At 42.9% G+C, this 26,002-nt stretch overlaps 1 protein-coding gene across 1 annotated transcript; it reads left to right on the top strand.

Moving 5' to 3' along the window:
- Window positions 1-669: 669 nt before the first annotated feature.
- LOC106610661 (transcription factor E2F2) lies at window positions 670-20,859 on the top strand. The gene is made up of 6 exons (XM_014210106.2): window positions 670-1,486; window positions 13,778-13,880; window positions 14,132-14,351; window positions 14,691-14,970; window positions 17,764-17,998; window positions 18,279-20,859. The coding sequence occupies exons 1-6, from the start codon at window positions 1,220-1,222 to the stop codon at window positions 18,542-18,544; spliced, it is 1,371 nt and encodes a 456-aa protein (XP_014065581.1). The 5' UTR covers window positions 670-1,219; the 3' UTR covers window positions 18,545-20,859.
- Window positions 20,860-26,002: the final 5,143 nt, after the last annotated feature.

The following is a 26,002-nucleotide window of genomic DNA, read 5'->3' as shown; positions in this document are numbered from 1 at the left end:
GGGGTCAATTGGGAGTGGGGGGTGGGCATGTCTTCAAGGAAGGATTCCTTTTCTCTTTGTGAACTAGTGAGCAGCAGATGTCATTCGATTAAACTTCTTACTCATCAAATTGCTCACATAGAACTTCCCTTGATTGTTTTATTAACGATATGAAATACACTGTTTACTAAAAGGAAGGCTGATTTGATTCAGATTCGTTTTTCTATCAATGCGATATTATGGGGTGGCAGGGTAGCCTAGTGGTTAGAGCGTTGGACTAGTAACCGAAAGGTCGCAAATTCATTGAAAATAAGAATTTGTTCTTAACTGACTTGCATAGTTAAATAAAGGTAAAATACATAAATAATAACATCAGGGTTGACTAGGCCTACATAATTGTACTCTATAGAGAGAAAATAATATCTAGATTCATTTGCTCCTCATATAGTAGGTTATAAAAGCATGTTATTGTTTAACATGTTTGATTCGAAATGGCTAACTTTGTCCCTAAAGTGACCACACATGGACATACTATTGCTTTAAGGTTGGGTACGCCCCGCACCAACTGTTTTATGCAAATATATGCGGAATGTAACAATCGCAACTCGCTTTGGACCAATGAAAGATGCGCTCTAACCGCGGGAGATCCAAATTTCGCGCTAAAAAAAGCAGTTCTTCCGAACTCCAATTCCCTTGTATCATGAGCTAAGCTTTATTAGCTGGACAGAGAACCCGACAGTGGCAGTATCTCCTCTACGGAAAATCTGAAAAATACTCCTAGACTTTTGTATTTCAGGAGGATTCTGCTTCTCAAGACGTGAACTTCAACGTTTGTCCATTCTGGACTTGCAAATATACTTGTTGTTTATTTATTTAGCTATTAAATAATTAGCTAGCTAGGTAAAGTCGAAGTTCTCTTTCAACTGGACACGTCAAGGATAATATCGGTTGCAGTGCAAGTCGTTTAATTTCAGAAAATACTCAAGCAAAGGATATCTCTGCTGATTAGGTATTCCACTTATGCATTTTGCACATTATTAACTAAATAGTATTTTTATGAAATTCTTCGGGCTTTTATCAAACTAGCTACGAATTGTGAGACATCGTTTCCCGTTCGTATCGGAAAGACTCCCAACTCCTTTCATTCACTGTCGTGAATACAGTTTTCTGGAATATTTGAGTTTTGCTACTAGCTAAACGTATTTTAATTTGAACACAGTCGTTATTTAAAGTTACTAAAATGATGCGGCTGCCCAAAGGCGTTTCTCTTGCGTCTGGCCGAGGTGCTGTAGGAGGACTGTCGTGTTCACAGAATAAAGTTTTGTCTGGAGTGAAGACAGAATTCTTCAGCACCGGGTTATGCAGTTCACCGATGAACTCGGTACCGGCTGGATACTTCACCCAAATCTGCAACACTACAGCGGCCGAACAAAGGGTGAACTGCCTCTATGCAACTCCCCATGGACCTGAAGCTAAACCCATCAGATCATCCTCCGGCAGACTCCCGGTAAGACTTTTTAAAAGTTTTTGAACTACCAACAATCGATATTACTGTTATCCACTTGATAATTAACGTTACTGACTATACAATACGCCAAATTATGGGCTAAATATTCTTAAATTCCACTGGTATGAATACATTTATCGGAGTTGTGCTTGACATTTAAAAACTGTCAAGCACAGGGAGATTTGTCATTCTAAATATCGATTTATGTTTCAAAAAGTAAGAGATAAGAATAACAAATAATTAAAGATCAGCAGTAAATAACAATAGCGGGGCTATATACAGGGGGTACCGGTACAGAGTTAGTGTCAATGTGCGGGGGCACCTGTGTCCAGGTAATCGAGGTAATTATGTACATGTAGGTAGAGTTATTAAAGTGGCTATGCATAGATAACAGAGAGTAGCAGCAGGGGAGGGGGGCAATGCAAAAGGCCTGTTCAGGAGTCTTATGGCTTGGGGGTAGAAGCTGTTTAGAATAATCTTGGACCAAGACTTGGAGCTCCAGTACCGTAGCAGAGAGAACAGTCTATGACTAGGGTGGCTGGAGTCTTTGACAATTTTTAGGGCCTTCCTCTGACACCGCCTGGATGGCAGGAAGCTTGTCCCCGGTGATGTACTGGGCCGTACGCCCTACCCTCTGTAGTGCCTTGCGGTCGGAGGCCGAGCAGTTGCCATACCAGGCAGTGATGCAACCCGTCAGGATGCTCTCGATGGTGCAGCTGTAAAACCTTTTGAGGATCTGAGTACCCATGCCAAATCTTTTCGGTCTCCTGGGGGGGAATAGGTTTTGTCGTGCCCTCTTCACGACTGTCTTGATGTACTTGGACCATGTTAGTTAAACCTTACATGAATGAGGAAATGCACCATCTGGACAGGGAACTTATTTCATAATGCCCAATCAGCCAATGCAAGTAATTTGCTGGAAAATGCGATTTAGCTTAACACATTGTTTAGCCACAGCCCCCAGCTGTCACCAACCAACCAAGCCAGGTCATATACACCCTGCTCAACCTGTTTGTGTCCATCCACAAAGGTCACAGGTCACAGCTGGACAACCACTCACTTTTCTTGGGAGTTTACATCATTTGAATGTTCAAACATGACACACACACACACACACACACACACACACACACACACACACACACACACCAGGAGTAGGCTTGAGGGAGATAATGACATGTTGCTGATTAACACACACACCCAGGGCTCAGTGTGTGTGTCCAGGCTGATATTGTTTTTAGGACTAAATATTGAGGAGAGCACTACTCCTGTGCTCTGCACTAATACAATGACATTAACTTGGCTCGTCACATGTCTGGACTAATGCAATTTCCATTGTGTTTTACGCGCCATTGTCCTAATGTCTAATTCCTATTCTAGGCCAAGTCTGACCAAGGCACTAGGACAGGCGATCAGGGTATTCATCGCCCCTCTCTATCCTACTTTTAGGATTAGGACCATGAGCTTTTAATGACCAGGAACATTTAGTTATAAAAACTAGTTACTGCTAGATTACAAGTTGCAACTAGTTATAGCCTATAACTGGGGCCCAGGGTTCTTTCTCGTCGGGTCAATTAAAGTGGTCAGAAAACCCCCTGACCCTAGTTATGGTAAATAATAACTCTATCCTGACACTAGTTCTGAATAACAACAAAATGTCAGCCTCAGCAGGCAATCATTTCTTTATATTGTCCGTGAAGCACAGTGGGCAGAGAGGCTATACTTGCCCTGGAAACTTGGTAACGATAATAGTGTTAGAAGAAGTGGTAGAGCAGGACATCCTCTTGCCATGCCCTGTTACTCGTAAACACGTTGGGTTACACTGTGAAGGAGCCATTATCCTTCTCCCTGCCGAAGTCATTCTCATTGGGAAAATGGGAATAGAATTCATCTCAAATATGGGTCACTCACAGATACTTATATAGTGTATGCCATTTAGCAGACACTTTCATCTAAAGCAACTTACAGTCATGCTTGCATACATGTTAAGTATGGGTGGCTCTGGGAATTGAACCCACAACCCTGGCAGTGCAAGCACCATGCTCTACCAACTGAGCCATATAGGACCACTTCACAGTTTTCATGGATACTTACAACTTGGCAGAGACTAACAACTGGTCAAACGTCAACGTCATACTAGTCATATTCACCTTGATATTGTATTAGGGCACTCCTACACTCAAGTGGAAGCAAAATCTAGCGTTAATAGTTCATTAAGGATAACATGAGAGGATATATCCCCACTGTGTCATATTTATAGTGGTTGCTGCTATGATGTTTGAATGATTGGTGAGCTGTGAAATACTGTTTCCTGTGAGGATGATACTACAACTAACTCGTAAATGTTTGACAGAGTTTTACTTCCGAGTTGAAAAACAAGACAGAAGGTCAAGGAGTGCTCTCGGGTTTCAGTTTGACACATACAGTACCAGTCAAAAGTTTGGACACACCTACTCATTCAAGGTTTTTTTTTTTTTGTTTTACTATTTTCTACATTGTAGAATATAGACAATACATCAAAACTATCAAATAACACATGGAATCATGTAGTAACCAAAAAAGTGTTAAACAAATCTTCAAGGTAGCCACCCTTTGCCTTGATGACAGCTTTGCACACTCTTGGCATTCTCTCAACCGGCTTCACCTGGAATGCTTTTCCAACAGTCTTAAAGGAGTTCCCACATATGCTGAGCACCTGTTGGCTGCTTTTCCTTCACTCTGCGGTCCAACTCATCCCAAACCATCCCAATTGGGTTAAGGTCGGGTAATTGTACTGTACTTTTGTTTGTACTTCTGTTTATCCCATGTGTAACTCTGTGTTGTTTTTTGTAGCTCTGCTTTGCTTTATCTTTCCAGGTCGCAGTTGAAAATGAGAACTTGTTCTCAACTGGCCTACCTGGTTAAATAAAGGTGAAATAATATATATTTTTTTGAATTGTGGAGGCCAGGTCATCTGATGCAGCACTCCATCACTCTCCCTCTTGGTCAAATAGCCCTTACACAGCCTGGAGGTGTGTTTGGTCATTGTCCTGTTGAAAAACAAATTATAGTCCCACTAAGCGCAAACCAGATGAGATGGCGTATCGTTGTAGTATGCTGTGGTAGCCATGCTGGTTAAGTGTGCCTTGAATTCTAAATAAATCACTGACAGTGTCACCAGTAAAGCACCATCACACCTCCTCCATGCTTCACGGTGGGAACTACACATGCAGAGATCATCCGTTCATGTACTTTGCGTCTCACAAAGACATGGCGGTTGGAACCAAAAATCAGAAATTTGGACTCAACAGACCAAAGGACAGATTTCCACCGGTCTGTCTATTGCTTGTGTTTCTTAGCCCAAGCAAGTCTCTTCTTCTTATTGGTGTCCTTTAGTAGTGGTTTCTTTGCAGCAATCCGACCATGAAGGCCTGATTCACGCAGTCTCCTCTGAACAGTTGACTCTAAAGCATTTATTTGGGCTGCAATTTCTGAGGCTGGTAACTCTAATGAACTTATCCTCTGCAGCAGAGGTAACTCTGGGTCTTCCTTTCCTGTGGCGGTCCTCATGAGAGCCAGTTTCATCATAGCGCTTGATGGTTTTTGTGACTGCACTTGAAGAAACTTTCAAAGTTCTTGACATTTTTTAGATTGACTGACCTTCATGTCTTAAAGTAATGATGGACTGTTGTTTCTCTTTGCTTATTTGAGCTGTTCTTGCCATAATATGGACTTAGCCTTATTTGGTAAAAGACCATCTTCTGTATTCCACCCCTACTTTGTCACAACACAACTGATTGGCTCAAACGCATCTATCTTCAGAGTTCGTACTGTTAGGTGACCTAAACTGGGATATGTTTAGCACCCCGGCCGTCCAACAATCTAAACTAGATGCCCTCAATCTCACACAAATTATCAAGGAAACTACCAGGTACAACCCTAAATCTGTAAACATGGGCACCCTCATAGATATCATCCTGACCAACTTGCCCTCTAAATACACCTCTGCTGTCTTCAACCAGGACCTTAGCGATTACTGCCTCATTGCCTGCGTGCGTAAGGGGCCCGCAGTCAAATGACCACCCCTCATCACTGTCAAACGCTCCCTAAAACACTTCAGCGAGCAGGCCTTTCTAATCGATCTGGCCCGGGTATCCTGGAAGGATATTGACCTCATCCCGTCTGTAGAGAATTTCTGGTTGTTCTTTAAAAGTGCTTTCCTCACCATCTTAAATAAGCATGCCCCATTCAAAAATGTAGACCTAAGAACAGATGTAGCCCTTGGTTCACTCCAGACTTCACTGCCCTTGACCAGCACAAAAACATCCTGTGGCGTACTGCATTAGCATCGAATAGCCCACGCAACAAAGTCAGGAACCAATATACACAGTCAGTTAGGAAAGCTAAGGCTAGCTTTTTCAAACAGAAATTTGCATCCTGTATGTAGCACTAATTCCAAAAAGTTTTGACACACCGTAAAGTCCATGGAGAATAAGAGCACCTCCTCCCAGCTGCCCACTGCACTGAGGCTAGGAAATACTGTCACCACCGATAAATCTACGATAATCGAGAATTTCAGTAAGCGCTTTTCTACGGCTGGCCATGCTTTCCACCTGGCTACCCCTACCCCGGCCAACAGCTCTGCACCCCACGCAGCAACTCAGTCAGGATCACCACTTTATTTTAAGAATGTGAAATGTCAGAATAAAAGTAGAGAGAATGATTGATTTATTTCAGCATTTATTTCTTTCATCACATTCCCATTGGGTCAGAAGTTTACATACACTCAATTAGTATTTGGTAGCATTGCCTTTAAATTGTTTAACTTGGGTCAAACGTTTCGGGTAGCCTTCCACAAGCTTCCCACAATAAGGTGGGTGAATTTTGGCCCATTCCTCCTGACAGTTGGTGTAACTGAGTCAGGTTTGTAGGCCTCTTTGCTCGCACCCACTTTTTCAGTTCTGCCCACACATTTTCTATAGGATTGAGGTCAGGGCTTTGTGATGGCCACTCCAATACCTTGACTTTGTTGTCCTTAAGCCATTTTGCCACAACTTTGGAAGTATGCTTAGGGTCATTGTCCATTTGGAAGACCCATTTGCGACCAAGCTTTAACTTCCTGACTGATATCTTGAGATGTTGCTTCAATATATCCACATAATTTTCCTTCTCATGATGCCATCTATTTTGTGAAGAGCACCAGTCCCTCCTGCAGCAAAGCACCCCCACAACATGATGCTACCACCCCCGTGCTTCACGGTTGGGATGGTGTTCTTCGGCTGGCAAGCCTCCCCCTTTTTCCTCCAAACATAACGATGGTCATTATGGCCAAACAGTTCTATTTTTGTTTCATCAGACCAGAGGATATTTCTCCAAAAAGTACGATCTTTGTCCCCATGTGCAGTTGCAAACCGTAGTCTGGCTCTTTTATGGCGGTTTTGGAGCAGTGGCTTCTTCCTTGCTGAGCAGCCTTTCAGGTTATGTCGATATAGGACCAATGCCATACAACACTCCGTTCGTGTCCAACTGCTCTTAAATGCTAGTAAAACTAAATGCATGCTCTTCAACCGATTGCTGCCCGCACCTGCCCGCCCGCCTAGCATCACTACTCTAGACGGTCCTGACTTAGAAAATGTGGACAGGTACAAATACCTAGGTGCCTGGTTAGACTGTATACTCTCCTTCCAGACTCACATTAAGCATCTCCAATACAAAATTAAATCTAGAATCTGCTTCCTATTTCGCAGCAAAGCCTCCTTCACTCGTGCTGCCAAACATACCCTCGTAAAACTGACTATCCTACCGATCCTTGACTTTGGCAATGTCATTTACAAAATAGCCTCCAACACTACTCAGCAAACTGGATGTAGTCTATCAACGTCATCTGTTTTGTCACCAAAGCCCCATATACTACCCACCACTGCCACCTGTATGCTATAGTTGGCTGGCCCTCGCTACAAATTCCCCAATGCCAACACCTCCTTTGGCCACCTTTCCTCCCAGTTCTCTGCTGCCAATGACTGGAACGAATTGCAAAAATCACTGAAGCTGGAGACTTATATCTCCCTCACTCACTTTAAGCATCAGCTGTCAGAGCAGCTTACCGATCACTGTACCTGTACACAGCCCATCTGTAAATAGCACACCCAACTACCTCAACCCCATATTGTTATTTTTGTTGCTCTTTTGCACCCCAGTATCTCTACTTGCACATCATCATCTGCACATCCATCACTCCAGTGTTAATGCTAAATTGTAATTATTTTGCCACTATGGCCTATTTATTGCCTTACCTCCCTAACCTTACTGCATTTGCACACACTGTACATAGATTTTTCTATTGTGTTTTTGAATTTACATTTGTTTATCCCATGTGTAACTGGGTTGTTGTCTTTGTCGCACTGCTTTGCTTTATCTTCGTCAGGTCGCAGTTGTAAATGAGAACTTGTTCTCAACTGGCCTACCTGGTTAAATAAAGGTGAAAAAAAACAAAAAAAACACTAAAAAGGTTTAAAAAAAATTACAAATATTTAAACAAAAAAAAGGAAAGAAATTCCACAAAGTAACTTTTAACAAGGCACACCTGTTAATTGAAATGCATTCCTGGTGACTACCTCATGAAGCTTGTTGAGAGAATGCCAAGCGTGTGCAAAGCTGTCATCAAGGCAAAGGGTGGCTACTCTGTAGATTCTCAAATATAAAATCTATTTAGATTTGTTTAGCACTTTTTTGGTTACTACATGATTCCATATGTGGTATTTCATAGTTTTGATGTCTTCACTATTATTCTACAATGTAAAAATAAAGAAAAACCCTGGAATGAGTAGGTGTGTCCAAACTTTTGACTGGTACTGTAGGTTTCGGTGACCTGCTAGCTACCCCCTGATCTCTCTCACCCCCACACATCACTACCTCATGTCATCATTGCCTATGCCCTCACCCCTCTCTGGGACCCCCATGGTGAGCCTCTGTTCAGGCTAGGGCTCAGGGTGCGGAGATTGCCCACTTTGCCCCTTGTTTACACTCCAGCCAAAAGCTCTCTTTCTCTCTTATCTTGAGTTCCCCCTTCTCTTTTTGGCCTTCTTCATTCCCCAGTAACATGCTCCCCTCAATGGGGCCGTCTTTTTTATGTGTGAGGGACATAAGCTAGCTTGCTGTTGAATGGGTCTTTTTGTCACACGTATTGAAACAACTTGTCCTTGTCTTGGAAGTCAGGTTCTACGTAACTGAACCGGTGTTTGAAGAGAGAGAAGGTTTACACACACACACACACACACACACACCCAGTAACTAGAAGTGAGTCTTGTTGAAAGCATTATTTTCATGTGACACAGATTTGTGAAATGCCTCGGGAGAAAATCCAGTCATATATGTTGAAATGGCATGGGTTAGAGGGGTGGAAGGACAGCTGAACTTACATGCCCGTTTAGGGTGAAGACGCTTAGTCGCTGTCTTAGAATGAGGCAATAACGGCTGTGGGTTGAGACATTATGACCCAATGTGTCATGGAGATAAAGAATGGATTGTGAAGGAGGGCCTCAGTGTATTTAAATACATTTGTCATACACTCTTGTCAATGTAAGTACATACATTTTCATACATATATTTCATACTGGTCCCCTGTGGGAATCGAACCCACAACCCTTGCAAACACCATGCTCTACCAACTGAGCCACACGGGACCATGTAAATGTGCTTAAGTCGATCGCCTGCAATGGCCTGCTAATGTGTTGACAATTGCTGTAGTTAGCTGTTAACACGCTATGTTTGAGCATGACATTCTTTTAGCTTAATTTATTGCTTGTGTGTGTGACTCATTATGTTCTGTATCTCTCTGTACATAACTTTGTGGTATGCTAGCTGACATAGGCCTTGTATTTTCACACACCAAAAGGCAAAGCGCCGACTCCCCATTCAAAACCTCACTACAAACACAAACTCACAGGCCTAAGCCGGGCCCCTGCAAAGCTGCAGGGCAAAACTGTGGTAAAATGTTCAAGGGGAGGCCCATTCGAGATAGATACAATGTAAGGCGGCCATTTTAACCGCCACATGTCATCTTCTCTGGGGGTTTATTTGACAGGTTGTATTTAAACTAGTCTCCAGAAGATGGACAAAGGGTCACATTTTAATCCCTGAGGTGGTCTGAAAAGATTTTAAGAGTGTGATCGGTGCCGTCTTTCCTCAATCGCTCCTCTAGTTAGCCACTTTGGCATTTCCTTCCTCTTTATTGGTCAAAGGGAGAAGTCATGTCTTAATGCAGGTTGAACAAGTTAGAGGGGAACAAACAAGCCCACTACTAGACAATAAATTGAACATTTATACCTTTTTATTACAAATGTATTGTTTTGTATTTACCATAGGTAGTAGGCCTACTGGTAGACTACTAATGTTTGCTTTACCTCCAAGTTGGTGTAACGAGAATCTTAACAGATGCGATTGTGTGTGAAAGACAAGTACAGTAGTTAGACTATAATCTAGCCTAGGCCTAGTAATAGCAATATATAGTAGCCCCTGAAATGAATGTTTGGGTGTGTGTGCTAGAAGGGTTAGACAGGTTCTCTTGTTGTCTTTCCCTGCCACCTGCTGTGTGTGCCTGTGCCATATGTCACTGACAGACAGGTGGACATGTGGTGGAAGACAGAGGGACAATGTCATCCTTTATCCCTCTCTCTCCCATGGTTCAGTTCAAATCCACATGCGGCTCACATTCTCAAATCTCCTCTCAGATCTACAGTAGTAAAGTATGGTTTACTAAGGGATAGGAGTTTTTTACAGGCCACTTTTCTTTCTTTCATTTTTTCTTCAACCAGGCAAGTCAGTTAAGAACAAATTCTTATTTACAATGACTGCCTACCCTGGCCGAACCCGGTCGACGCTGGGCCAATTTCGCCCCCCCCCCCAGATGTGACACAGCCTGGATTCGAACCTATTCATGGTTAGAAAATAGAGAACCAGTGCAATTTAAAACCATAGGTGAAAGTTAAAACAGTAGTTAAAACTACACATTTGTTTAATTCTACCCTGTGGTCTGTGTGTCTAGTTGTACTGTAATGACTTGACTTAGTACATAAGGCCTATTGCAGCGTCAGATCATGACATGCGTCACATAGTTTATACCATGGTTTGATTTGTAGCTTGTGGACATGTGGTCTTCGTTGGCACATGCTGGGTTGTGTCTGTAGCCACACTGAAGCAGAGCATAGTCTCATTTGACATGCCCTCTCTCCAACTGTGATCTGGCGTGTGTGTGTGGTTTGTAAAACAAGAGATTATGGGGATATGGAGTTGTGTGTGTGTGTACACACATCTGTGGGGGGTAAACACCACTTCCCTCTGTCTTCAACCAGCAGTACATGCGGTACCCCAGGGCAGATGTTCTGTGCTTGGTCCCCCCCCACTGCCACTGAGCTCATTATAATCTGGTCCTAATTTAGTGTGTTGGAATGGTGTGGGGCATGCCATTACTGCAGTATGGGGGTGTTCTGAAGTCCTATTAAAGATGCGTTCCGGAGGATTGAAAACGACCTCAACATTTTTTTTTGAAATCTCCCATTTTGTGCTCGGCGTGTCTAATAATAACCCTAATAAACCATCTGCAGTCCTCTTCCAGCAGCAGAAAGGCACAGAATCCTTACATTCTAACCTAACATCTTTTAGCGCAGGAGATACACGCTCATTCAACAGCGAAAAATACATGGAATACATAGATCAAATTCATACGTCCTAAATTAGAAAACATTTGAAAATTAGAACTTAGATCTGTTGGATTTCGGTTGCGGTTTAATTTCTCTCTTTCAATAGCCTACACTTCTCTGGAAGCAAAGCAGAAAGTGATGTGCGTTTTAAAGGTGTTACTGTAACCAGACATGCATTAGAAGACTATTGTCAACCTGATCAGAAACACTATGCTCACAACCTGAATCTCCTAAAGGGTGTCACTGATGTATTTTGTTAGACAAATACGATTAGTCTTTTTTGAGCTTGGTTTCAGTTTCGGTTCGAGTATAAGAAAATAGTCACTGATTTCGGTTTCTATTTAAAAAAAATTTTTTACATTAAATGCACGACACATTATGTGGGTTGAATGCTGTAACAACACAGGATAAAACAATTGGGCCTAATAAAAGTCACATCATGGTAGTCACTGCCCATTACTGATTATCAGTTAATAACTATCATTTATTCACATTACTTTACCTTACTTTTTTTGTAGAGCTGCTGCCTATGCTGTCTGACCAAATCACTATTTTTTTTTTAAAAAAAAAAAATTAAGTAAAAATTGCATACTTTTATGACTTCTATCAACCACCTATCAATCACTTAGATCATGTTTTTTTCTGGTAGAGATACCTCGAGAAGCAACTGCTCTCTATCCCTCTCTATCGGCATTCTTCTGTCTCTTTTAGGTAGCAGGCATATTTATTAAAAAATTAAAAAAATAAAACCGGTAGGCGTGCAATGGATTATGGTAATTGTAATAATTACCACGTTTTCTGCGCTAAACTATGTAGAATATTGGTCTGTTGGAAACTACAACTTCCTACTACATCGCACAGTTCAGGCTTGATCTATCTACAGAAACGGCGCAATGTGTGCATTGAGCTCACAGAAAAATACTGAATGAAATGGAATTCAAATAATTGAACCAATGTCCGTCAATTTAGTTGTTTAAAAACCGAAAAATATTCTACATTTCCGTTAATCGCTCAGCACTAATAATCATTACACGATTTTTAAAGGAGAAGGTCATTTGATGCAAACATATACTGTAAGTAGGTTATACCTTTTCCATGGTATAAATTACATTATCACAATCGCTTGTTTGCCATACTAGTTTGTACAACGACGGGAGGGACAATGTTGATTGGCAGGTGGCATTTCCACTGAGGTTGCAAGGTTAAAATGGGAGGTGGGATCAGATCCGCACAGCATTGTCTAATCGAGCTCGCCAGCTTGTAGTTCTAAAACCCGGAAATAAGTTACCTCTGGTTTGTCCAGCCATCCCTGAAAATAAGGTCTGAGGTAAACACGGGCTTAGGAGATCTTATACATTTTGTTCTATGAGAGAATAGCAGTCAGTTAAAATGACAGTAGCATAGTGGTGAATACGTGTGATGCAAAATCGGAGGTGTGTGTGTGTGTGTGTGTGTGATAGGTGGTCTTATTTATTTGTGTGCATCCATAAGAGTGTGTATGATAGCAGTGGTTAATCCTAGCCAATCTGTGTGTGTGTGTGTCTTTGTCACATACTGATTGAGGCCTCGTGCAAGGAGTGTGAGATGTGATGGTTGGGAATGTGGCAGGCTGCCTGTGTGTTCTTTAAAGAAAAGAGGAATAAAGGAGGAGTGAGGGGGTCATGGGGGAAAGGAGGAGTGAGGGGGTCATGGGGGAAAGGAGGAGGAGGAGTGAGGGGGTCATGGGGGAAAGGAGGAGGAGGAGTGAGGGGGGTCATTGGGGGGAAAGGAGGAGGAGGAGTGAGGGGGGTCATGGGGGGAAAGGAGGAGGAGTGAGGGGGTCATGGGGGGAAAGGAGGAGGAGTGAGGGGGTCATGGGGGGAAAGGAGGAGGAGTGAGGGGGTCATGGGGGAGGAGGAGAAGAAACCGGGGATGTGGTCAGTGAGTGGCATTTGGCGGGCAGTGGGGAGGTCCCACACACACACACACACACACACACACACACACACATCAACATACACACTCCCCCCATTAGAAGTGCTTGAGAATGTTATGGCCTTTGTCACAGTTCTTGAGACCACCACCACAATTACGACTTGTCGCTTTTCAACAGCCACAATTAGCATTAGCATACTGGCAGCACAGATCTCACACCACTGGACGGGCTGGGCTTTATTCTATGGCCTGCTACCATCCTATCCTCATGATCTACAGCTCTATAGGACATAGTTACATGTCAAGTGGACTTGTTAAGCATTCAAACTGGGGAATGGTTCCAATAGACTCCCTGCATCCTAATAATCCGTCCTTTCTCACAAAGTGTGCACTTGTTCACTCCCCTTTGAAAGGAAATTATTGGTTGGAGATATATTTACATTTTACATTTACGTCATTTAGCAGACGCTCTTATCCAGAGCAACTTACAAATTGGAGAGCGACTTACAAATTGGTAAAAATATATAGTGCAAAACTCTCTAGCCCATGCCTACGTTGTCAATCCAGTGATTTGAAATGTGTGGGGAGTAGAGAACGAGTGCAAACTTCAGGAGAAAGGAGATATTATTAGGACACATACTCCTTCTCAAGCTGTCTTTAACCCCTTTTTCCCTCTTCTTTGTGCCCCCCCCCCCCATAGGCCAAGAGGAAGCTGGACCTGGAGGACCCCCTCTACCTCCCAGACTTCAGGACCCCCAAAGGAAAGGAGAGTGTGGCCACAGCCAGCATCCCTAGTCCCAAAAGTGAGTGTCTGCATCAGTGAAAAAAGACTGCCCCCTACTGTCCTCATTACCAAATAAGTAACGGGTTGCATAAAGCGAGACAACATAATCATCCATCCATTCTTTATACTTAAACACACAAGCTACAATGTAGATATTTTCCAATCCATAATATTGAGTTCACATATGTGTATTCCACATATTATTGAATATGTAAACCGTACACAAATCCACTCTCTTACCCCATCTCTTGTATGACCTATGACCCTCAGCGCCCAAGTCCCCCGGTGAGCGGACGCGCTACGACACCTCCCTGGGTCTGCTGACCAAGAAGTTTGTTGGCCTGCTGAGCGAGTCACCTGACGGCGTGCTGGACCTCAACTGGGCCACCGAGGTCCTCGAGGTGCAGAAGAGACGTATCTATGACATCACCAACGTGCTGGAGGGCGTGCAGCTCATCCGCAAGAAGTCCAAGAACAACGTCCAGTGGATGTGAGTAGGACACTTAGCACAAGTGGACAAGTACACTCAGGAGAATATCACTCGGGACATGTAGACTTAGGACAAGTACATTTAGGACAAGTCAACACTTAGGATGAGTAACTTCTCATTCTTCGGCTGTAGGAGGTGGGCCCAATTCCATGTCAACTCCTTAGCCCTTACTCCTTGGTGTAATATTGATAGGTCCATCTTGCTCTGTAATCAAAAGACAATATATTTTTTTTAAGTGTTGAAAGTTCCAACTTCACCTGATCATGATCTATCTATACCATGATGTACAATGTATATACTCTGTAGTGGCTCGTCATAAAAATGAAAAAAAATTATTAGGGTGGGTGGCGTGTTCGAGGGCTCGGCCAGCAGCGGGGAGAAGTCGTGCGCCCTGAGGAAGGAGCTGGGAGAGCTGGAGAGGGCCGAGAAGGCCCTGGAAGACCTGATCGCGTCCAGCAGCACCCAGCTCAAGGAGTTGACCGAACACAGGGACAACCAGGGACAACTAGGTTACGTCACCTACCAGGACATCAGGTCTATAGCCAGCCTGCAGGACCAGACGGTCATCGCCGTCAAGGCCCCATCAGAAACCAAGCTGGAGGTGCCTGAGTCCTCGGGGGTGAGTGGTCATCTAGTCATAGATAGAGGTAGTGTTCATTTGGGCACACCGCAGCAAAACATTTTGCAACAGACAACAGAAATTGCTTTTCTTACTAGACAAGTTCAGTTAGTACCTGACCGCTTGAAAAATGTTTTCTGCCAACTGAACTAGATGTCGACCGATTATGATTTTTCAACGCCAATAGCGATTATTGGAGGACCCCCCCCCCCAAAAAAAAAACCCCGATACCGATTAATCGGCCGATTTGTTTTATTTATTATTTTTTTATTTGTTTATTTTATTTTTTATTTTATTTTTTATTTGTAATAATGACAATTACAACAATACTGAATGAACACTTATTTTAACTTAATATAATACATCAATAAAATCAATTTAGCCCCAAATAAATAATGAAACGTTCAATTTGGTTTAAATAATGCAAAAACAAAGTGTTGGAGAAGAAAGTAAAAGTGCAATATGTGCCATGTAAAAAAGCTAACGTTTAAGTTCCTTTCTTAGAACATGGGAACATATGAAAGCTGGTGGTTCCTTTTAACATGAGTCTTCAATATTCCCAGGTAATATGTTTTAGGTTGTAGTTATTATAGGACTATACGATTTGTATTTCATATACCTTTGACTATTGGATTTTCTTATAGGCACTTTAGTATTGCCAGTGTAGCAATATAGCTTCCGTCCCTCTCCTCGCTCCTACCTGGGCTCGAACCAGGAACACATTGACAACAGCCACCCTCGAAGCAGCGTTACCCATGTAGAGGAAGGGGAAAAAGTACTCCAAGTCTCAGAGCGAGTGACGTTTGAAACGCTATTAGCGCGCACCGGGCCAACTAGCTAGCCATTTCATATCGGTTACACCAACCTAATCTTAGGGAGTTGACAGGCTTGAAGTCATAAACAGCGCAATGCATTGCGAAGGGCTGTTGGCAAAACGCACGAAAGTGCTATTTTGAATGAATGCTTACGAGCCTGCTGGTGCCTACCATCGCTCAGTCAGACTGCTCTATCAAATCATAGACTTAATTATAACATAATAACACACAGAAACACGAGCCTTAGGTCATTATTATGGTCGAATCTGGAAAGTATCATCTCAAACAAAACGTTATTCCTGTTACATTGCACAAACTTCAGTGTTATGTCATAATTACGTAAAATTCTGGCAAATTAGTTTGCAACGAGCCAGGCGGCCCAAACTGTTGCATATACTCTGTCTGCGTGCAATGAACGCAAAATGACACAATTTCACCTGGTTAATATTGCCTGCTAACCTGGATTTCTTTTAGCTAAATATGCAGGTTTAAAAATATATACTTCTGTGTATTGATTTTAAGAAAGGCATTGATGTTTATGGTTAGGTACAGTCGTGCAACGATTGTGCTTTTTTCGCAAATGCGCTTTTGTTAAATCATCGCCGTTTGGCGAAGTCGGCTGTCTTTGTTAGGAAGAAATAGTCTTCACAGTTCGCAATGAGCCAGGCGGCCCAAACTGCTGCATATACCCTGACTCTGTTCGCAAGAGAAGTGACACATTTTCCCTAGTTAAAAGAAATTCATGTTAGCAGGCAATATTAACTAAATATGCAGGTTTAAAAATATATACTTGTGTATTGATTTTAAGAAAGGCATTGATGTTTATGGTTGGAGCAACGTGTACCTAAGCGATTATATGCAACGCAGGACAGGCTAGATAAACTAGTAATATCAACCATGTGTAGTTAACTATTCATTGTGATTGTTTTTTATAAGATAAGTTTAATGCTAGCTAGCAACTTACCTTGGCTTCTTACTGCATTTGCGTAACCTCGTGGAGTGCAATGTAAAGCAGGTGGTTAGAGCGTTGGACTAGTTAACCATAAGGTTGCAAGATTGAATCCCTGAGCTGACAAGGTAAAAATCTGTCGTTCTGCCCCTGAACAAGGCAGTTAACCCACCGTTCCTAGGCCGTCATTGAAAATAAGAACGTGTTCTTAACTGACTCGCCTAGTTAAATAAAGGTCTAAAAAATATATATAACAAAGTCGGCCAAAACGGCGTCCAAAAATACCGATTTCCGATTGTTATGAAAACTTGAAATCGGCCCTAATTAATCGGCCATTCCGATTAATCGGTCGACCTCTAAACTGAACAGTGGCACAATACAGCTGAAGTACAGCTTAAACAGACATGAAAAAGGACACAGTGACTGTTCCAAGGATTGCCCTATGTGTAACCTTTTATTTAACTAGGCAAGTCAGAGAAGAACAAATTCTTACTTACAACGACAGCCTACCAGGGAATAGTGGGTTAACTGCCTTGTTCAGGGGCAAAACAACAGATTTTTACCTTGTCAGCTCAGGGATTCGATCCAGCAACCTTTCGGTTGACGGCCTACCGGGGAACAGTGGCCCAACGCTCTAACCACTTGGGGCAAGTGACATGGGTGTGCACGTTGTGCCTGCTCTGTGGTTGCCCCATTGGACAAGTGATTTTTAATTGGTGATAACAACCAAATTACAAAGAATTTCCAGTAGTCTTTACATTTCCAGGCAGGTCATCATAATCCCAAAAACTCCTGAGCTGCCCAAAGGGCGAGAGCCCATCAGACCTTTAACGTCAATCCCCGTACCTCTTCCTTACAAGGATATGCTACACACTTTCTTACTAAGCCAATTCTCTTGTATAACAAAGAAAGACACTTTACCCTTCTGACATCTTGAAACCGAGCCCATTCAATTACCAATCCTGCTCACTATCCCTCACTTCCCGTAGTGCATCATTGTTACATCTCCCTATTGTCCTGTACCCACAGGGCTCCCAACAGATCTACCTGAAAAGTAAGAACGGGCCCATTGAGGTGTACCTCTGTCCCGAGGAGGGCCTGGAGGATGCCAGCCCCGTCAAGAACACCACCACCCCCAGGAAAGACTACCCTCATCACCCCCTGGGTCACACTGCCACCCCTTCCCTCGCCACGGCACCACCACAGTACACCACTATCAAACAGGAGCCCCAATACACCGACGTCAAGCAGGAGCCCGTGGAAGGTAAGCTGAACTGGGGTGGGGGGGGCCCTGTGTTGTCTTGTCTGATACAGCTGAGGTCTATTCCGTGATGTGAAAGGTTCTGAACGTTGCCGATAGCAATAGCATGAATAGACCTGATACGACTTCCAATTATACGTGACAGACAGTCGTAGCTGTTCTACACAATACCGTTCTATCTGAACATTCTGTACCGTTGCACCCTCCTCTAAACAGTCCCGAGTGTTGTAAAGGGGTGTCCAGACACTAACACAGCGTCTCTCCCTCTCCGCCCTCCCTGTAGCTGAACTCTCCAGACCTGCACCGGTATCCCTCCCCAACACCACCACCCTCCTGGACGTAGAGGGCCTCCTGGGCCTGCCCCCCAGCTTGCTCCAGATGACCGAGGACCAGCTCCCGGGCCCCGGGTTCACCCCCGACCCCAACGCCCCCTTCGTCAGCTTCTCTCCGCACCTCGACCACGACGACTACCTCTGGGGGCTGGAGGATGGCGAGGGCGTGTCCGACTTCTTTGACACCTACGACCTGGGAGACCTGCTCCAGAGCTGAGGAAAGGAGAAGGCAGATGGGATTACAGCCTAGTTATAATAACTAGGGCTCAGAGTATATATAATATAGGCTAGAACTGGTCAAGAGAGAACTCCTGTCCCTATTCATGAAGGAGTAGTATCCTCGGTAGAGGTATGGGGTGAGGGGAAATGTTACACTATGAACGCATCAACCTTTGCTTTAGCCATGTCTGTTCCATGTTAATGATTTGTCTAAAACGGGCCCATTATGGGCTCACCCCTTGTGTCAGTTCATTTGTATATATATTTGTATGCTTTTTTGGGTTTGGATTTAGGGTAGTGCCTGGATCGACGCTGGCCTGTGTGTTTGTGTGTCCAGCTTATGAAGCTCTCAGCGTTGTGGTTTGTGTATTTGTAGAGTGGACAGTTTTGTGTCCGTCTCATTTCTATTCTGTGTGCTGTGTGAAAATGCTATGTGCTGTTTGAAAATATAGACACGGCATATTTTTTTTTTATGCATATCTGACGACCGGCAAAAAATCAACTCGGGCATTTTGGGTTGGGGGTGTTATATTCATAACTCTCAGGATTTCTTTGTGACTTCAAAAGTCAAAATGTTCATAGTGCGTATCTTTGGCCATTAGGGGGCAGCATTGTATTACGTCAGCTGTAACTTGCCAGCTTTAGAAGGTTGAATCACTCACTGTATGTTTTAAAAACGAAGTGAAATGCGCAGGTACTACTGAACGTCTCCAATGAGAACACAGATTTTCTTTTTGTCCGCTGCAAAACGTATTCAAATATTGTGCCCTACTGATCACGACCCAGGTACCAAACATGGGGTCTGTGGCGCTAACTTAATGTGACGTGTCAACGAGGTGTAGGAGTATGGGTAGAGCGTCGTTGTCGGGTATTCCCAAGACATCTATTTATATTGGGGACCTGACCTGGTCACTACATCGAGCCTCAAGCTCTATGGTGGTGAAGTGTTCTGTCTCCCATGCCAGAATGTGTCCACATCTATTCATAGAGCACAGGTGTCAAACTCATTCCATGGCATATCTGCAAGGTTTTTGCTCCTCCCTTGTACTTGATTGATGAATTAAGGTCATTAATTAGTTAGGAACTCCCCTCGCCTGGTTGTCTTGGTCTTAATTGGACACAAATTGAAAGGCAATAACTAAAACCAACAGACACTCGGCCCTCCATAAAATGAGTTTGACACCCCTGTCATAGAGGTTAGTTAGAAGCGGTTCTGGACCCATAGCCAAAGACACCAGAAGTCACCTCCCAAATTGTGCCCGATATAGCGCGCTGCTTTTGACCAGAGGTCACAGGGGATAGTGTGCGATTTGGGATGTGGTCAGGGTCTTTTTGGTGACTGATATTATCTATCTACATAGTGGTCCCTAGTCTATATGTGACTGACTAGAATATCATGCTTTGCTCTTGTGAATCGGCAGCTAGGTTTCACATCGTGAAGTTTCTCTATCAAGATGCATTTGATAGTGTTTTGTAGTATCTAGAATTCGTAGTGACAAATGACCTTATATTTCCAAGGAAATAATCTAGTAAGGATAATAATACGCAACAACATCCGGGTGTTTTGATTTAGGCAGTAATTAAGATGAACGAGAGGGCAATTTTAATTTCCCACTTCTTTTGAAACTATATGAAGTCTGATTTTAAATGGTGGTTTGTGTGTTGTTGAGCGCTCGCCATGCACCCATAATAGGGAACAAAGAGCACTTTGTGTCTTATGTTTTTTTATAGTTTTTTTTTATGAAGGCTTGGCCCCACGTGTGTGTGTGTGTGTGTGTGGTATTTTAGACCTGGGAGAAGAGCCGAAATTACACGCCAAGGTCAAATTTCTACCTCTGTCTTTTAGACTGGGTTGTGTTCGTTAGGCATCAAACTGAACAAAACACACCGAAACACAGAGGGACTACCTGGAAAATGCTCAAGATGTTTTTGAGCATGAATTCCATGTTGGTGCATTTTCTGCCTCTTCCCCAATGCGGGTTAAGTCAATTGTCCTGTCCTAACAAACTTGACTATTTTGTGTGCGTGTGGTTTGTGTGTGTGTGTGTGTGGAAGTTTGGGAAATGGGTGTTTTTTTTAAAGTTGTAGATTTGTAGACAATTTGAATACAAAAATTGTTTATTTTAAATGTTTTATTGTGCATCAATTTTTTGTAACTGTACAGAATTTAATTTGTATTTATAATTTTTCTCCTGAAATCATTTGTTTTTAATTACTGACCATTGTAAATGAGCAACTGTCTCTGTTTGACATGCGGCACTTAATATTTTGTATTATTGTGGTTGGTTTGAAATGAATAAAGTATTGAAGCCATGGTGTAAACTTGCGATTCTATTTCCTATGACATCATTCATTGATTTCTCATGGCAGGCAGCAGTTCTCCAATCTAGGTCAATGGTAGATACCTCATTGTTCTCTTTTCTCTGGAAATCAGCAAACTCCGTTCCAGGGTGTGCTTGTCTGATCGTAAACCGAACTGTTTTCATAAGAGTGAGCTTATTAGAACCACTTATCATTTTTTCTGGGTTTACGAACAAATAATCCTGTTCAGACTAGCTTCAAATTAATCCTCAAAGCAGAGAATTCTGGCTAATATGGTAACAGATTCAAACACAAACCTCAGTATCAACATAGACTTGAATACAAATGTACTACAAATATGCTGCAGCATATACAGTATAGCTTTCTTAGCTCCACAACATCTAGTTGGAAATCACTATCCAATCCGATCTGTGTTAGAATTTGGCACAGGAACTGAGGACGTGTCTAGGCACATTGATGCAATGAATTGTGACATTCCCATGGCTTGACTGAACAGAGCAACATGAGCAATGACAATAACACTGATGCAGCTATAAACTTACACCCCGACAGGTGGACAAAAACATAAAAAGCCACAGAGACACTCTTTGGACTTTGAAGGTTGTCAGGGGCAACCTGCAGACAATAGATAGTGGATGAAGCTAAGGTCAAGGAGTCAGGGGTTAGGGGTCACGATGGAACTGGACACAATGGAATTCTCCAGCCATGGTAGCCAAGTAACCTCAGGCCAGTAAACCTTTCTTTCACTGCTAAGAAAGCGCTAAGATGAAATGTGTATTTGATTGGTGTGTTTCTGTGTTGGGCAGAGACCTAACTACTATCATTCCCTCTCCAAAGACAATGAAAAGCATCAAAGGATAGTTAGAAGTTCAACTTAAATGATTTGTTTCTCTTGTAAGGGTAGCACAATCTAGCCTGAGCCATCTGCCTAACTGAATGGCTGGCAGCTAGTCGACCAGCTAACGAAACAAGTCCTGGCGTGTTTGTCCCATTGGTGTGCAATGGAGAGGATGAAGGAGAAGGAAAAGCCCAGAAATAAACAGTGATTCTGGAAGGAAACTAATTCTGGTGGTTTCGTGTCTTATAGGCCTTTGTGAGTATGAGAGAATTATAGGAGAGGCTAGAAAGCTGGCTGGCATAGGAGGCCAGATAACTAGGAAAAGTGCCCTTCAAGTGTGTGTAGATAGAATTTTGGATTCAAAAGGCTCTATTTTGACATGAAGAAATATCAGAGTAACTTAGATTTATCTGGAAGAATGGAATATCACACGGCTTCCCACAAGTACTGTATGTATCATTATTAATAGTTGAATCCCAACCAAACAAATATTCGCCCCCAGCCTAGGTGTCCATGATTAGGTTATGTGGCTGGTGAATGCTGAACGCAACTCTACGTGTTTAACAGGTTGTCAGACACCGCAAACCCACAGACTAGTCTGACATACAACATGCCTCTGTTCTCCCTATGCCCCTGGCAACCTCTGGCAACCTGCTTTATAAGCCGTTAAAAAAACAGGGTTTCTCCAGGCCTGTCACAGGTCACACTTTAAAGGCTGAGTCTGTGATTTTTAGTATTTTTAATTGAACCTTTATTTAACTAGGCAAGTCAGTTAAGAACAAATTCTTATTTACAATGACGGCCTACCCTGGCCAAAGTCAGACGATGCTGGGCCAATTGTACGCCGCCCTATGGGACTCCCTATCACGGCCGGATGTGATACTCACAGCCGTAAATTATTAAGGAATGGGCCTTTAATTCTGCTCCATGCTCGGAAAGACTGGTCCTCAAACATGGACAAACTTTTTGGAATTCTGAACCTAAATGAAAGCCTTGAATTTCCATGTGAAATATGTGTATGTGACCAATAAAATGTGATAAAAAAAGATATATACATATTTATTGTCACAAGCCAGACTTTAGCCGCAAAGGGGACTTTCTTCAGACTGCTACTAGGGGAAATCTAGATGTAATTTAATTTATAAACATGAAAATTGTCCGGTTTAAAATGAAATTGGCAGCCACCGTTGAAAGTGTCAGGTGTGTGAGGATCGAGACTCACTCAGGTTGGGTGTTGATTTCCTTGAGACAGTGACTGACAGTGACATGACTTAATCGGATTATTACTACATCCATAAATAAGTTGAACTTCTAAGCACCATTCATAACATGTAGGTGTTGCCATGATAACATTAGCGAAAGACAAGTCATGTGATGTCATGTTTGTCACTGAGATCTACAGTATTTGGGAGGGTGGGGAGACAAAAAGGACTGAGTGTGACACCACCACCAGGAGAACAATGCCGCACACAGTGAGTCATACTCATAGACGCTTTACATGTTTTGACCAAAACAGTGGTAGACACTCATGTCAAACTAAGACCTTATTATTGGTACCATGTCATATTAGAAGCTATTCTCAATAAGTGCTTTAAAAGGAATACTTGAAATGGACACCAGTTCAGTTCAGTTGATTCTCAGCAGGGGTTTTTTTTCTCTCAAGAAAGAGTCCATATGAACTTTTCCCTAAAGTAACAGTGTCTTAAATCTTAAATATTGCTGCACCCTCTCCTCTCTCTATCTCTCTCGTTCTCTTATATGGTAAACCTGGGAATATGGGGGATTCTGTCTTGGAAGTAACCTTAACTAGAAGCCATGGCTAAGACCTCCACAAGAACAAGAACTGAAGAACCTCAATACAAGAACTGAAACATCAGAAGACCCTCTGCCTCTCTGCAGAAGGAAGGATGCTGATTGAGCAGAGGGAAGGATGCTGTGTCGAGATGGGAGGTTTTGAGTGAGGAAGGGAGAACAGAAAGAAAAAGGAGAAAGAGAAAGCGTTCATTTGAGAGTGATATTGTGAGAGGCAGAGAAAGAGAGAGCGAGAGAGCGTTATTGTACAGGAGATTGAAAGAGTGTGTATGGGATAATAAGGAAGAGAGGGAGGGAGAAAGGGAAAGGGTAAAGAGAGAGGCAGTTTGGATATGAGCACAAAAAAAGGACAATGAACTTCTGTAAGTGTTTTCTAAATGGTCTCCTTTCTCTCTTCTTGTCTCTAACTCAATCACTCTCACACACACACACACACACACACACACACACACACACACACACACACACACACACACACACACACACACACACACACACACACACACACACACACACACACACACACACTTTTCTCTCTCCTTTCTCACCCTATCCCTCCCCCTCTCTCTCTGTGTTCTCTCTCCTATAGTCCTATATTGCTGTTCTGTATGTGTGTGTGTGTGTGTGTGAGCAAGCGTGCGTGTGCATGTGTGTGTGTGTGTGGCTGAACAGACCAGCTTGCTCAGTCCTAGTCTCACAAAAGGACCCCAACAAACGTAGCAGCAGCCACACAAAGGCCCTGCTTCATCCAGTAGCCCTGCATGGTAACTGAAGGAGGGTATTGTTATAGGCAGGCAGGGAGTCTCTGAAATGTCTGTATTACATCAACCCTAACGCACAGAGCCAACACAGGCCACAGAAAACAATTTTGGAAAACAAGAGGGTAGCTAATTGAGTCACCGAACCAATTTGTTATGCTCACCAGTACATGGGGCGTGTTCTGTAGGCCAGGGGTTCTTAGATTTCTTGAGGTCGGGGACCCTTTTTTTTATGATAACAAATTAATCAGGGACCGCCTCCAAATCAAACTCGAAATAAATATAAAAAAGCATACAAGGAGTTTTACTATGCAATCGGGACGAACCAAGTCTGGCACCCTGGGAAGGAACATTTTAAAGGCCTATCTCTTGGCATCGGAGAGATCATTTTGCAGTATTCAAACTAATTTCCTGCAATTCTACACGTTTCATCATGCTGCAGAGAGATTTTTTGTTGTTGCAGCACAGAAAACTTTGCCGTTATAAAGTTGAAATGACAAGAAGTATTGAGTTGAAAAATGGATAATTGGTAGAGTACTGTGGATAATAATATCCCTGTGAGCCTACCAGGCCCATGTTGTCCAGGTGTAAGAACATACATGTGGACACCTGCTTGTCGAACTTCTCATTCCAAAATCATGGACCTTAATATGGAGTTGGTCCCCCGTTTGCTGCTATAACAGCACTGTTCTGGGAAGGCTTTCTACTAGATGTTGGAACATTGCTGCGGGAACTTGCGTCCATTCAGCCACAAGAGCATGAGTGAGGTCAGGCACTGATGTTGGGCGATTAGGCCTGGCTCTCAGTCGACGTTCGAATTCATCCCAAAGGTGTTCGATGGGGTTGAGGTCATGGCTCTATGCAGGCCAGTCAAGTTCTTCCACAACGATCTCGACAAACTGATTCTGTATGGACCTCGCTTTGTGCACGGGGGCATTGTCATACAAAAACAGGAAAGGGCCTTCGCCAAACTGTTGCCAGTTAGTTAGAAGCACAGAATAGTCTAGAATGTCATTGTATGCTGAAACAGGAAAGCGATTCCCTCAAACTGTTGCCAAAGTTGAATGCACAAAATCGTCTAGAATGTCATTGTATGCTGTAGCGCTAAGACTTCCCTTCACTGGAACTAAGGGGCCTAGCCCGAAACATGAAAAACAGCCCCAGACCATTATTCCTTCTCGACCAAACTTTACAGTTGACACTGTTGCTCCTAAACATTTCCACTTCACAATAACATCACTTTCATTTGACCGGGGCAGCTCTAGCAGGGCAGAAATTTGACAAACTGACTTGTTGGAAAGGTGGCATCCTATGACGGTGCCACATTGAAAGTCAATGAGCTCTTCAGTCAGGCCATTCTACTGCCAATGTTTGTCTATGGAGATTGCATGGCTGTTTGCTCAATTTTATACAACTGTCAGCAATAGGTGTTTCTGAAATAGCCAAATCCACTCATTAAAAGGTGTGTCCACATACCTTTGTATATATAGTGCATTCAGAAAGTATTCTTGGCTTTTTCCACATTTAGTTACATTACAGCCTTATTCTAAAATGATTTCATAATTTTCCCCCCTCATCAATCTACATACGGTATCCCATAATGACAAAGCGAAAACAGGTTTTTAGGTATTTCAGCAAATTTATAAAAAAGAAAAAACAGAAAAAACGTATTTACATAACTATTCAGACCCTTTGCTATGAGACTTGAAATTGAGCTCAGGTGCAT

Source organism: Salmo salar, chromosome ssa09, assembly GCF_905237065.1.
Source record: "Salmo salar chromosome ssa09, Ssal_v3.1, whole genome shotgun sequence".
Lineage (NCBI taxonomy): Eukaryota > Metazoa > Chordata > Actinopteri > Salmoniformes > Salmonidae > Salmo > Salmo salar.
Note: the sequence above shows the minus strand (reverse complement) of the source record. Positions and strands in the feature narration are given on the sequence as shown.